This window comes from Corythoichthys intestinalis, chromosome 15 (genome assembly GCF_030265065.1).
Source record: "Corythoichthys intestinalis isolate RoL2023-P3 chromosome 15, ASM3026506v1, whole genome shotgun sequence".
In the NCBI taxonomy this organism is placed as follows: Eukaryota; Metazoa; Chordata; class Actinopteri; order Syngnathiformes; family Syngnathidae; genus Corythoichthys; species Corythoichthys intestinalis.
Window position 1 is genome coordinate 13,555,761 of NC_080409.1, and position 13,217 is coordinate 13,568,977.

At 40.6% G+C, this 13,217-nt stretch overlaps 1 protein-coding gene across 4 annotated transcripts in view; it reads right to left on the reverse strand.

Moving 5' to 3' along the window:
* The window catches only part of mdga2a (MAM domain containing glycosylphosphatidylinositol anchor 2a), a 111,605-nt gene that overhangs the window by 71,411 nt on the left and 26,977 nt on the right, over positions 1 to 13,217 (reverse strand). For all 4 annotated transcript variants that reach the window (XM_057859882.1, XM_057859885.1, XM_057859884.1 and 1 more), the window contains exons 2-3: positions 6,105 to 6,244; positions 5,761 to 5,935 (exon numbers count right to left, since the gene is read on the reverse strand). In XM_057859882.1, the coding sequence (XP_057715865.1) occupies positions 5,761 to 5,935; positions 6,105 to 6,244 (315 nt within the window). The remainder of the gene's footprint in view (positions 1 to 5,760; positions 5,936 to 6,104; positions 6,245 to 13,217) is intronic.

Consider the following 13,217-nt stretch of genomic DNA (forward strand, 5'->3'; position numbering starts at 1 on the left):
TAAAAGGAAAACATTATTCAGATGTTCGGGATGTAACTAAAGCAAAAAATAGCTGTGTTACAGTCAAAGTTATGTTTGAAAAGTATGCATTTTCACAAAGTTAAATTTTTCTCTTTTTTCATCAGAAATTGGAAAATTGCTCAAACTAAGCTATTTTCTAATGCTGATTTCTAAAGAATGGAAAAAGATATGAACTAACTTTTTTTTCCTGCTGAAGAGAGTAATCTTTCTTTTGGTGGTTTCCATGTTTATATAGGAATAGAACAGAATTTTTTGTGGGCCTTGCAAAATCAGTCAAAAGCCAGTAAAACGGTCGTGAGCGAAGGGGGTTGCACCGGTGAAAATGGCTGGGAGTGAATGAGTTAAGTGTCATCTGGCAAATTATGTCACTAACTCAATTTGTGTCCAGCTCGAAACTTTTACGTCCATTCAAAAGTGAGATAATTTGTCAGATAATACTAAATGACATGTGTGTTAGGCATTCATAAATGCTCATGACAGTGCCATGTCAATAATTATGATTATGTAATGACAGTTTTATGGTGCCACTGCCAAATAAAGTGTTACCAAATACCATAACTAGCAATTAATGAAACAACTGGAACAGTAACTGAAGAAATAATTAGCACAGAACATGAATTTTGATTGTTGTTTACATCTGAAGCGCTGCAATGCATGCTAGGAGGCATGTTGGAGAACAACAGTGTTGACAGCAGGTGGCAGAAGAGGCTGACTGTCTCCCCCAAGGGAGCAGTGATGGCCAAATGAAGTTTCTTGAAGCAATGAAGCTTTGCAGTCAATTGGTTCAATGCTTCATGGAGGTTCATTTGGTCTTATGACAGTCGTATGATGCCGCTGTCAAATAAAGTGTTCCCTGTTAATATCTTTTGGTGTAAATATCCCATAATACAGTGAGAACAGCTGCAGCTTTTAGTCCAGTGTGGATCATAAACAAATGTCATGTTCGTGTCAAATTTGGTAGGTGGGGCCTGAAAGTCAGGTGCGCCTTGTAGTGCGAAAATTACGGTATTTGTCTTTGTGAGAGTATGGTTTATGTGAGAGAGTAAGACTATGAGTGTGTATTCATCTTTGTAAGAGTGTGTTTTATGAGTGAGTGCCAGTCTGATAGCGTTTATGAGAGTTTATTTGTGTGATCGTTTTTGTGAGTGTGAGTGACTGAGTGATCTATTTGTGAGAAGGTGTTTTTGTGAGTGAAGGGTGTGTGTGGGGGTACAGTTGTGGTCAAAAGTTTACATACACTTGTGAAGAACATAATGTCATGGCTCTCTTGAGTTTACAGTTATTTCTAAAACTCTGATTTTTCTCCGATAGAGTGATTGGAACAGATACTTCTTTGTCACAAAAAACATTCATGAAGTTTGGTTCTTTTATGACTTTATTATGGGTTAACAGGAAAAAGTGATCAAATCTGCTGGGTCAAAAATATACATACATGGATCTGAAAAAGCGAATCATTGACTTGAACAAGTCTGGAAAGTCACTTGGAGCCATTTCAAAGCAGCTGCAGGTCCCAAGAGCAACAGTGCAAACAATTGTTTGTAAGTATAAAGTGCATGGCACTGTTTTTTCACTGCCACGATCAGGAAGAAAACGCAAGCTATCACCTGCTGCTGAGAGAAAATTGGTCAGGAGGGTGAAGATTCAACCGCGAATCACCAAAAAGCGGATCTGCCAAGAATTAGAAGCTGCTGGAACACAGGTGTCAGTGTCCACAGTCAAGCGTGTTTTGCATCTCCATGGACTGAGAGGCTGCCGTGCAAGAAGGAAGCCCTTGCCCCAAAAGCAGCACCTTAAGGCTCTACTGAAGTTTGCTGCTGATCACATGGACAAAGATAAGACCTTCTGGAGGAAAGTTCTGTGGTCAGACGAAACAAAAATCGAGCTGATTGGCCACAATGCCCAGCAATATGTTCGGAGGAGAAAAGGTGAGGCCTTTAACCCCAAGTACACCATGCCTACCGTCAAGCACAGTGATGGTAGTATTATGCTGTGGGGCTGTTTTGCTGCCAATGGAACTGGTGCTTTACAGAGAGTAAATGGGATAATGAAGAAGGAGGATTACCTTCAAATTCTTCAAGATAACCTAACGTCATCAGCCCAAAGATTGGGTCTTGGGCGCAGTTCGGTGTTCCAACAGGACAATGACCCCAAACACACATCAAAAGTGGTAATGGAATGGCTAAATCAGGCTAGAATTAAGGTTTTCGAATGGCCTTCCCAAAGTCCTGACTTAAACCCCATTGAGAACTTGTGGACAATGCTGAAGAAACAAGTCCATGTCAGAAAGCCATCAAATTTAACTGAACTGCACCAATTCTGTCAAGAGGAGTGGTCAAAGATTCAACCAGAAGCTTGCCAGAAGCTTGTGGGTGGCTACCTAAAACGCCTAATTGAAGTGAAAATGGCCAAGGGACATGTTACCAAATATTGTGATATCACCGACCATCTGCCTATCTTCACAAACTACACTCCACGCAACCACTGCGTAAATCCGACAAAGACAGTGTACAAAAGAATCAGAACTGATCAAAACATTGAAAACATGAAAAAAGATCTCTAAATTCAAGACTGGAATGATGTTTACAATGCAAACAATGTGAATGCAGCTTATGGGTGCTTTATGAATACACTTCAGCTATGATAAGCACTGCCTGGTCAAGTTGACTCCCACGAGACAAAGAATGCAAAACAAACCTTGGATGACCAAGACGCTTATCAACGCTTGCAAAAAGAAAACAGCTTTGTATAAGTATTTTATGCCAAAGGACAGGGCCTGCTTAGGAGAAGTTTAAGAAATATAGAAATAAGCTAAACTCCCTACATCAACTTGGACATCAACGGATACAATGAATCCACTCAAATTGACAATATGTGAAATTCCATGGCAATCAATGACTTTTGAATGATATGTGGAAAAAAACAACAAAAAAAACCTGATAATAACTGGACTGTAACACAAACATGCTTGACTGTGCGTCCCGGGCGGTTGGGGGACGGGTATCGATAAGCATTTGCTTTTTCCCGTCTTTCCTTGTCTATCATCGTCTTTCTTTCGGGCAAATTCCACACTCTGAAACTGTCAATGATTATGATGATGATGACAATGACAATAAATGACAATAAATAAAAAATTAGCGCTGCTGTATGTATATTTTTGACCCAGCAGATTGAATCACTTTTTTCTGTTCACCCATAATAAAGTCATAAAAGAACCAAACTTCATGAATTTTTTTGTGACAAAGAAGTATCTGTTCCAATCACTCTATCAGAGAAAAATCAGAGTTGTAGAAATAACTGGAAACTCAAGAGAGCCATGACATTAGGTTCTTCACAAGTGTATGTAAACTTTTGACCACAACAGTATGTGTGTAAGAGAGTATGCAGGGGTGTATTTGTGCGAGTGTGTTTTTATGAGTGTCCATATTACAGTATACACTATAGTGTGTCTGAGAGTGACTATTTGTGTGAGCTTTTTTTATACAAGTGTGTGAGGGGGTGATGGTGTGAGGGTGTGTGTGTTCGTCGGGGGTGTATTTGCTTTTGTGAGAGTTGTGAGAGTATTTATGAGTGCATTCGTCTTCGTGAGAAAGTTTTGTGAGAGTGTAAAAATCTGACACGTATAATGTTTACATTATACAGTGGTATGAAAAAGTATCTGAACCTTTTGGAATTTCTCACATTTCTGCGTAAAATCACCATCAAATGTGATCTGATCTTTGTCAAAACCACACAGATGAAAAAACAGTGTCTGCTATAACTAAAAACCACCCAAACATTTATAGGTTTTCACATTTTAATGAAGATAGTATGCAAACAATGACAGAAGGGGGAAAATAAGTAAGTGAATTATCACATTTAATATTTTGTGCTCCCCTTTGGCATCAATAACTTCAACCAGATGCTTCCTGTAGCTGCGGCTCAGTCTGGCACATCGATCAGGACTAATCTTGGCCCATTCTTCTCTACAAAACTGCTGTATTTCAGTCAGATTCCTGGGATGTCTGGCATGAATCGCTGTCTTTAGGTCATGCCACAGTATCTCAATGGGGTTCAGGTCTGGAATTTGACTTGGCCACTCCTGAACGTGTATTTTGTTCTTCTGAAACCATTAAGAAGTTGATTTACTTCTATGTTTTGGATCATTGTCTTGTTGCAGCATCCATCCTCTTTTTAGCTTCAACTGTCTGACAGACAGCCTCAGGTTTTCCTGCAATACATCCCGATAAACTTTTGAATTCATTTTTCCATTAATGATTGCGAATTGTCCAGGCATCATGATGCTCCCTCCACCATGCTTCACGTTGGTGATGATGTTGGTGAGCTGTTCCTTTTTTCCTCCACACATGGCATTGTGTGTCACTCCCTAACAATTCAACTTTGATTTAATCAGTCCAAAAAAATACTTTGCCAAAGCTTCTGTGGAGTGTCCAAGTGCCTTTTTGTGAACATTAAACGAGCAACAATGTTTTTTAGACAGCAGTGGGTTCCTCCGTGGCGTCCTGCCATGAACACCATTCTTGGCCATTGTTTTACATATAGTTGACGTGAGGACAGAGATACTGGACTGGGCAAGATATTTCTGTAAGTCTTTAGCAGACACGCTAGGGTTCTTTTTTTACCTCTCTGAGTATTCTGCACTGAACTCTTGGCGGAGCAACAGTGCCAAACTCTTTCCATTTGTAGACAACTTCTCTGACTGTCAGTTGATGAACATCCAGACTTTTAGAGATGGTTTTATATCCTTTCCCAGCTTTATACAAATCAACACAATCGTTGATCGCAGGTCTTCAGACAGCTCTTTTGACCGAGCCATGATGCACATCAGACAATGCTTCTCATCAAGAAAATTCTTACCAGGTGTTCGTTTTATAGTGGTCAGGGCAGTTTTAAACCACTCATCAGTGATTGGGCACACACGTGACTTAACTTGTTTGGTAAAATGTGGTTTCAATTGCTGTTTAAGTCTCCTTAGGCAGAGGGTTCACATATTTATTTTCCCCCTTCTGTCATTGTTTGCATGCTACCCTCATTAAAATACGAAAACCTTGGGTGGTTTTAGTTAAAGCAGACACTGTTTTTACATCTGTGTGATTTTGACAAAGATCAGATCACATTTGATGGTGATTTTATGCAGAAATGTGAGAAATTCCAAAAGGTTCAGATACTTTTTCATACCACTGTACACACACGCTCTGTTTCTCAACACAGACAGTTGCCAGAGAAAAAAACCCACCACGTTTTACCACCGCTAGACACACTGAACACGCTGGAGTTAACTCTCGTAGTTGGTGGGAATCGTTCCTGACAGTGTTAACTAACCTTTAATTTTGTAAAAATGCGAAATCATATTGGGGGAATTGCCTTCTCGGCAGCCACCCTCTGCAAACATGTTTAAGATGTCGGTTGGCCCTCCTCTAGGCCGCGGCCATCTGTAACTTTTCTGTGGCTGAAGTATTCCCATACCAGCGATTTCGTTTTCTTCGATGGGGGAAAAGTTCAGGAGTTTAACCTCCTCCAGACATCATGTAGCACAGCTGACTCACTGACAGTGAGCAACAACAGGTGGGGGGAGGGTTGAGCCTTGCAGCTGCAAGCGAGGGATTTCTCCCTGCATTTTCTGGACATAAAAAATAGCTAATACCTTAGGGACGGTATGACATTTTCATACCACGGTATACCTTGAAACTGGTAATCGGCACGAGTTTGTTTTTCAGAGAGTTTATGTGTGTATGTACTCACAGTATACATCGACTCTTATGGAGCGTATGGCGGGGGTCCCCATGCCGTTGTCGGCTTTGCAGTAGTAGCGCCCACCCTGGTGGCGGTTGATGCTTTCAATCTTCAAGGTGTCGTTTTGTGCCCAGGAGTCTCCTTGGCGCTCGGAATTTCCGCCTGCTGTTTTAGTCCAGCGTACCTGGGAGGCCAAGCCAATGTTTAGAACAGCGAATGCTCATCTTTCAGCACCAATGGCGCTTGACGTTCGATCCCTTTTGGCCGGTAGGGGCGGATAAACCAACGTTCACTTGCCCTTCCCGGTCAAAACGGATCAGACGTCAGTGGCAGTCAATGAAAGCAAAGCTGACCTGCGGTCGCGGGTGTCCGGTCACCAGGCAGACGAGTTCCAGAGTTTCTCCTTCCCGGATGGTATAGACTCGCTCGCTGTGTCGTTCCTCCTCTACGTTACAGGCTTGTCCCGAGTGCACGATGGCAACCGTAGGTGGCGCTGCGGACCACAAAGCACCATTACTTAAAACGCAGCTCTTTTACCTCTTTTCTGCCTGTCGCCATGGCAACCCAAAGCTCATTTTACTAGAGGACAAAATAATAATCATGCCCGTGACATTGTTATGGCAACCGTGTGACAGACCTCGGCGGCAAAGTGGAGGTTTGGTGGTGCTGCGACAGGAAGTGATGGCTCCAGACAAGAAGCCTAGACGCCACGCATTTCTGTCACACTTTCTGTTAGTAACGGGTCACTTCCTGCTACTTGCGAGGCATTTCGGCGTCGCTTCCTGATGATCAGGTGAGATCAGGTGTATTTCGCGGCATTTACGGGTCACTTCCTGTGCTATTTGGTCACTTCCTGTCGATTTTGGGGCATTTCGGGGACACTTCCTACTTATACAGTGGGGCAAATAAGTATTTAGTCAACCACTAATTGTTCTCCAATTGTTCTTCAAGTTCTCCCACTTAAAAATATTAGAGAGGCCTGTAATTGTCAACATGGGTAAACCTCAACCATGAGAGACAGGATGTGGGGAAAAAAAAAACTGAAAATCACATTGTTTGATTTTTAAAGAATTTATTTGCAAATCATGGTGGAAAATAAGTATTTGGTCACCTACAAACAAGATTTCTGGCTGTCAAAGAGGTCTAACTTCTTATAACGAGGTCTAACGAGGTCTAACCAGGCTCCACTCGTTACCTGTATTAATGGCACCTGTTATAACTCATTATTGGTATAAAAGACACCTGTCCACAACCTCAGTCAGTCACACTCCAAACTCCACTATGGCCTAGACCAGGGAGCTGTTGAAGGACACCGGAGACAAAATTGTAGACCTGCACCAGGCTGGGAAGACTGAATCTGTAATAGGTAAAACGCTTGGTATAAAGAAATCAACTGTGGGAGCAGTTATTACAAAATGGAAGACATACAAGACCGCTGATAATCTCCCTCGATCTGGGGCTCCATGCAAGATCTCACCCCGTGGCGTCAAAATGAAAACAAGAACGGTGAGCAAAAATCCCGGAACCACACGGGGGGACCTAGTGGATGGCCTACAGAGAGCTGGGACCACAGTAACAAAGGCTACTATCAGTAACACAATGCACTGCCACGGATCCAAATCCTGCACTGCCAGACGTGTCCCCCTGCTGAAGCCAGTACACGTCCAGGCCCGTCTGCGGTTCGCTAGAGAGCATTTGGATGATCCAGAAGAGGACTGGGAGAATGTGTTATGATCAGATGTAACCAAAATAGAACTTTTTGGTAGAAACACAGGTTCTCGTGTTTGGAGGAGAAAGAGTTTTGAATTGCATCCGAAGAACACCATACCCACTGTGAAGCATGGGAGTGGAAACTTCATGCTTTGGGACTGTTTTTCTGCAAAGGGACCAGGATGACTGATCTGTGTAAAGGAAAGAATGAGTGGGGCCATGTATCGAGAGATTTTGAGTGAAAATCTCCTTCCATCAGCAAGGACATTGAAGATGAGACGTGGCTGGGTCTTTCAGCATGACAATAATCTCAAACACACAGCCAGGGCAACAAAGGAGTGGCTTCGTAAGAAGCATTTCAAGTTCCTGGAATGGCCTAGCCAGTTTTCAGATCTCAACCCCATAGAAAATCTGTGGAGGGAGTTGAAAGTCCGTGTTGCCCAACGACAGCCCCAAAACATTACTGCTCTAGAGGAGATCTGCATGGAGGAATGGGTCAAAATACCAGCAACAGTGTGTGAAAAGTTTGTGAAGAGTTACAGAAAACGTTTGGCCTCCGTTATTGCCAACAAAGGGTACATAACAAAGTATTGAGATGAACTTTTGGTATTGATCAACTACTTATTTTCCACCATGATTTGCAAATAAATTATTTAAAAATCAAACAATGTGATTTTCTGGGGGGGGTTGCAACATTGTGTCTCTCATGTTTGAGGTTTACCCATGTTGACAATTACAGGCCTCTCTAATATTTTCAAGTGGGAGAACTTGCACAATTAGTGGTTGACTAAATACTTATTTGCCCCACTGTATTAGGTCAAAATCTGTTGATTTGGGGGAATTTACAAGTCACTTCTTTTGATTAGGAGCATTCCATGTCACTATTTTGGGGAAATTTTCAGTAGTTTCTATTGATTTTGGGACATTTTTGTGACACTTCCTCGTTGATATTTGGGTCACTTCCTGATGATTTTGAGACAACTGATTGATCTTAGGGCATTTTCAGGTCCCTTCCTGTTGGTTTTGGGTCACTTCCTGTTGGTTAGGGTGCATTTCCAGGTCACTTTCTGTTGATTTCAAGACAACTGATTGACTTTAGGGCATTTTCAGGTCACCTCCTGTGCTACTAGGTGACTTCCCGTTGAGTTTGGCACATTTTCCATGTTTTTCTATTGATTTTGTCACTTCCTTTGTTCGAACAGATCCAGACTTTTATGGTGCAAAACAATCTTTTTAACTCATTTCAGTCTGGATTTCGGCCACAACACAGCACCGAGACCGTGCTTATCAAAGTCCTAAATGATATTCGTCGGAATACCGATGCAGGCAAATCATCTGTTCTGTTACTATTGGATCTCAGCGCCGCATTCGACACGGTTGATCACAACGTACTACTCAGCAGATTGGAACAGTGGGTAGGGCTTACTGACACTATTCTTCAGTGGTTCATATCCTATTTACATGATAGGGATTTCTTTGTGTCAATCAGAAACTATCAGTCAGAACGAACCAAATTCACGTGTGGAGTCCCTCAAGGGTCAATTCTTGGACCACTCTTATTTAACATATATATGCTTCTGTTAGCTCAGATAATGGAACAGTATGACATCTCCTATCACACCTATGCAGATGACACACAACTGTACATTTCTGTGTCCCCACATGATTATAGTCCCTTAGTCTCCCTGAGTAAATGCATTCATCAAATCAATGAAGGGATGTGCCAGAATTTTCTCCAGTTAAATGTGGAGAAGAAAGAAGTGATCATATTTGGGCCAAAAAAGGAAAGGTCAAAGATAAGCAGGCAACTTAGCACAATGTCACTTACAGCTACAAATCAAGTCAGAAACCTTGGCGTAATTATTGACTCAGACCTAAAATTTGATAGCCATCTAAAGTCCGTCACTAAATCCGCTTATTACCACCTAAAAAATATAACCAGAATTAAGGGGCTTCTGACTCAACAAGACATGGAAAAACTTATGCATGCATTCATTTTCAGCAGATTGGACTATTGCAACGGTATATTTACGGGTCTTGATAAAAAATCAGTCAGGAAGCTGCAGCTAGTACAGAATGCTGCAGCCAGAGTCCTCACAAATACAAGGAAGCTGGACCACATTACACCGGTTTTGAAATCGCTACACTGGCTTCCAGTGAGTCAAAGGATAGACTATAAAATACTACTGCTCGTCTACAAAACACTTAATGGCCTTGGACCAAAATACATGCTTGACTCGTTAGATTCCTATGGGACATCTAGACCCCTAAGGTCGTCTGGAACGGGTCTTCTGCATATTCCAAGAACAAGAACCAAGCAGGGTGAGGCAGCATTTAGTTATTATGCCCCTCACCTCTGGAACAAGTTACCTGAACGTATGCTCAAACTGTTAGCTCTTTTAAATCAGGGCTAAAAACGCTTTTGTTTAGCACTGCATATCCATAACTGGCTATATATTTCAATCTACCTGCTTTCTATTCCTCTTGTGCTTATCTCCATTGCTGATTTCAATTATTATTAGTAGTAGTAGTTTTTGTTATATTTTTGTTTTATTTTTATTTATTTATTTTTATTCTATTTGTGATTAAATGCGATCTTTTGTCTTGGTTTTTACGTTGTATTGATTTAAATGTGATTTTTATGATCTTCATGTGATGTAAAGCACTTTGAATTAATTGCCTTGTGTTGAATTGTGCTATATAAATAAATTTGCCTTGCCTTGCCTTCCTGTTGATTAGGCGCATTTCCATGTCACTTTCTGTTTATTGGGGGACGTTTTTGTGACACTTCCTCGTTGACATCAGGTCACTTCCTGATGATTTTGAGACAACTGATTGATTTTAGAGCATTTTCAGGTCACTTCCTGCCAGTTTTGGTCACTTCCTGTTGATTAGGCGCATTTCCATGTCACTTTCTGTTGATTTTGGGACATTTTTGTAACACTTCCTCGTGGATATCAGGTCACTTCCTGATGATTTTGAGACAATTGATTGATTCTAGAGCATTTTTATGTCACCTCCTGTGCTACTTGGTGACTTCCTATTGAGTTTGGTGCATTTCCCAGTTTTTTCTATTGATTGTTTTGTCACTTCCTGCCTGTTTTGGGTCACTTCCTGTTGTTTAGGTGCATCTCCAGGTTCCTTTCTGTTGATTTTGGGACATTTTTGTGACACTTTCTCGTTGACATCAGGTTACTCCCTGTTGATTTCGAGACAACTGTGCCACTTCTTGTGCTACTGGGTCACTTCCTGTTGATTTTGGAGGATTACCGGGACACTTCCTATTTATATTGGGTCACTCCCTGTTGATTTTGAGCCATTTTCAGAACCTTCTTATTTACAGGTAGTCCCAGGGTTATAACGTACCTGACTTACATGATTTCGACTTTACGACGCCGGAGTCTACGCCATTTTGTCTCCAATCATTTTTTACTCTTTTTAGTCGCGTAACACTGTCTTGTCCGCCATTGTGTCGCTAGTTGCATTCTTATTTTTTTACTTTATTTTATTAATATGATGTATAGTACATGTTTTGGGATAGTTATTTTGAGATTTAGGGGATATTTAGTGGTACCTAAAGGTTAATTATGAATTACGTGGAAATTCAGGTTACGTCACCAGCGTAGGAACCAGTGTTGTTAATCTTACTGAAAAAAAGTAATTAATTATAGTTACAAATTACTTCTCCCAAAAAGTAATTGCGTTAGTAACTCAATTACCTGAATGTAAGAGTAATTAGTTACTTGGCAAAGTAATTGGTGATAATTACTTTTTTTTTTCCTTAAAAAAAAAAAAAAAAAAAAAAAAAAACATTGGCCACACTATGTGTTAATGCTAAGTTTTTTTGTGAAGGTTTTTGGTACAATTGGCCCGAGCCCAATTCTTTACCCTAATTTACCCTTCACCCTGAATCAACTGTTAAAAGTTGTTAAAATTGCTCCCATTATTGCATTAGTTCCCTTCTCTCTACTTTTGACAAATGAAAGTTTTAAAACTATTTCATCATTTAAAGATAGATTCAAGTCAAGATTTTGCCGATTTAGAAGTATTTTAGATAAAAAGTTACTTAGGTTCGTTAGGAAGGTTCTCTACAACAGAGCCGTAATAAAAGGTCTACTGCTTTAAGATGGCGGCTGTTTACTAACGCATCTAGTGCCGTGTCTGTCATTTTGCATCTAGTTATATCTATATACAGTATATGCAGTGTTGTTAATTTTACTTTAAAATAGTAATTAATTACAGTTACAAATTACTTCTCCCAAAAAGTAATTGTGTTAGTAACTCAGTTACCTGAATGTAAGAGTAATTAGTTACTTGGCAAAGTAACTAGTGATAATTTTGTTTTTTTTCTCAAAAAAAACAACAACAACAACAACAAAAAAACAGGTCACACAATGTGAAGTTTAAAGGATTTGGGGGACAATTGGCCCTAGCCCAATTCTTTACCCTCCACTTAACTAGACACAAGGGTATTGCGATAACTAGCTAGTAACCTTTGCTATGTGTGGAAGTCATTTAAAGTTGTGAATCAACCGTTAAAGTTGTTAAAATTGCTCCCGTTATTGCATTAGTTCCCTTCTGTCTACTTTAAACATGTGTAAGTTTTAAAACTGTTTCATCATTTAAAGATAGATTTAAGTTAAGATTTTGCCGATTTAGAAGCATTTTAGATTTTAAAAAAAAAAAAAAAACTTAGGTTCACTAGGAAGGATCTCTACATCAGGGCCTTCCTGAGAGGTCTACTGCTTTAAGATGGCGGCTGTTTACTAACGCCTGTAGTCCTTAAAACATGTTGGCAATGCAGCTGTGTCAGTTTTTGCATCTAGTTCTATAATATGATATCTACCGTGTCATGTGGGCGTAGGCGTCAGGTATTATTGGAGCCACCTAGCATCGCGGTTGCAACGGCGTCTTCCCCACTGCTGCTCTGCTCTCGTCCCCGTGAGTCCATTTCTCTCTGACTTTTTTTATTCAACCAACTTAGTAACGCATAGTAACGCACGCCTTTCCCGCCTCAGTAACGGTAATGGCGTTGCCAAGATGAGAAAAGTAATTAATTAGATTACTCATTGCTGAAAAAAATAACGCCGTTAGTAACGCCGTTATATTGTAACGCCGTTATTAACAACACTGGTAGGAACAGAACTCGTTCGTAACCCGGGGACTACCGGTATATCTGGTCACAATCTGTTGATTTTGGGGAATTTACAAGTTACTTCTGTTGGTAAGGGGTCTCTTCCTGTTGATTTAGGGCATTCCAGGTCACTTCCTGTTGATTTGGGGACATTTTCGTGTCACTTCCTTGTTGATATCCGTCACTTCCTGTTTGAGACGACGGATTTTAGGGCATGTTCAGGTCATCTCCTGTTAATGGGACTCTTTACTGTTGATTTCGGAGGATTTCCCAGTCACTTTCTATTGATTTTGAGTCACTTCCTGTTGATTAGGAGCATTTTCGGGTCACTTTCGGCTGATTTTGGGACATTTTTGTGTCACTTCCTGTTGATTTTAAGACAACTGATATATTTTAGGGCATGTTCACTTCCTTCTAGTTTGGGGTCGCGTTCTAATGATCATGGGGCATTCCCGGGTCACTGCCTGTACTTGTTGGAATCACTACCTGTTCATTTTGGGCAAAAAAAGAGGGAGGATTTTGATTTTTTAAAAAATAAAGACCACTAAAGGAGAATTTTTGCAGGTCGGATTTGAAAATCTATAGGAGTGACTGCAAATGTTAAAAGTCCCATTGAAAATGT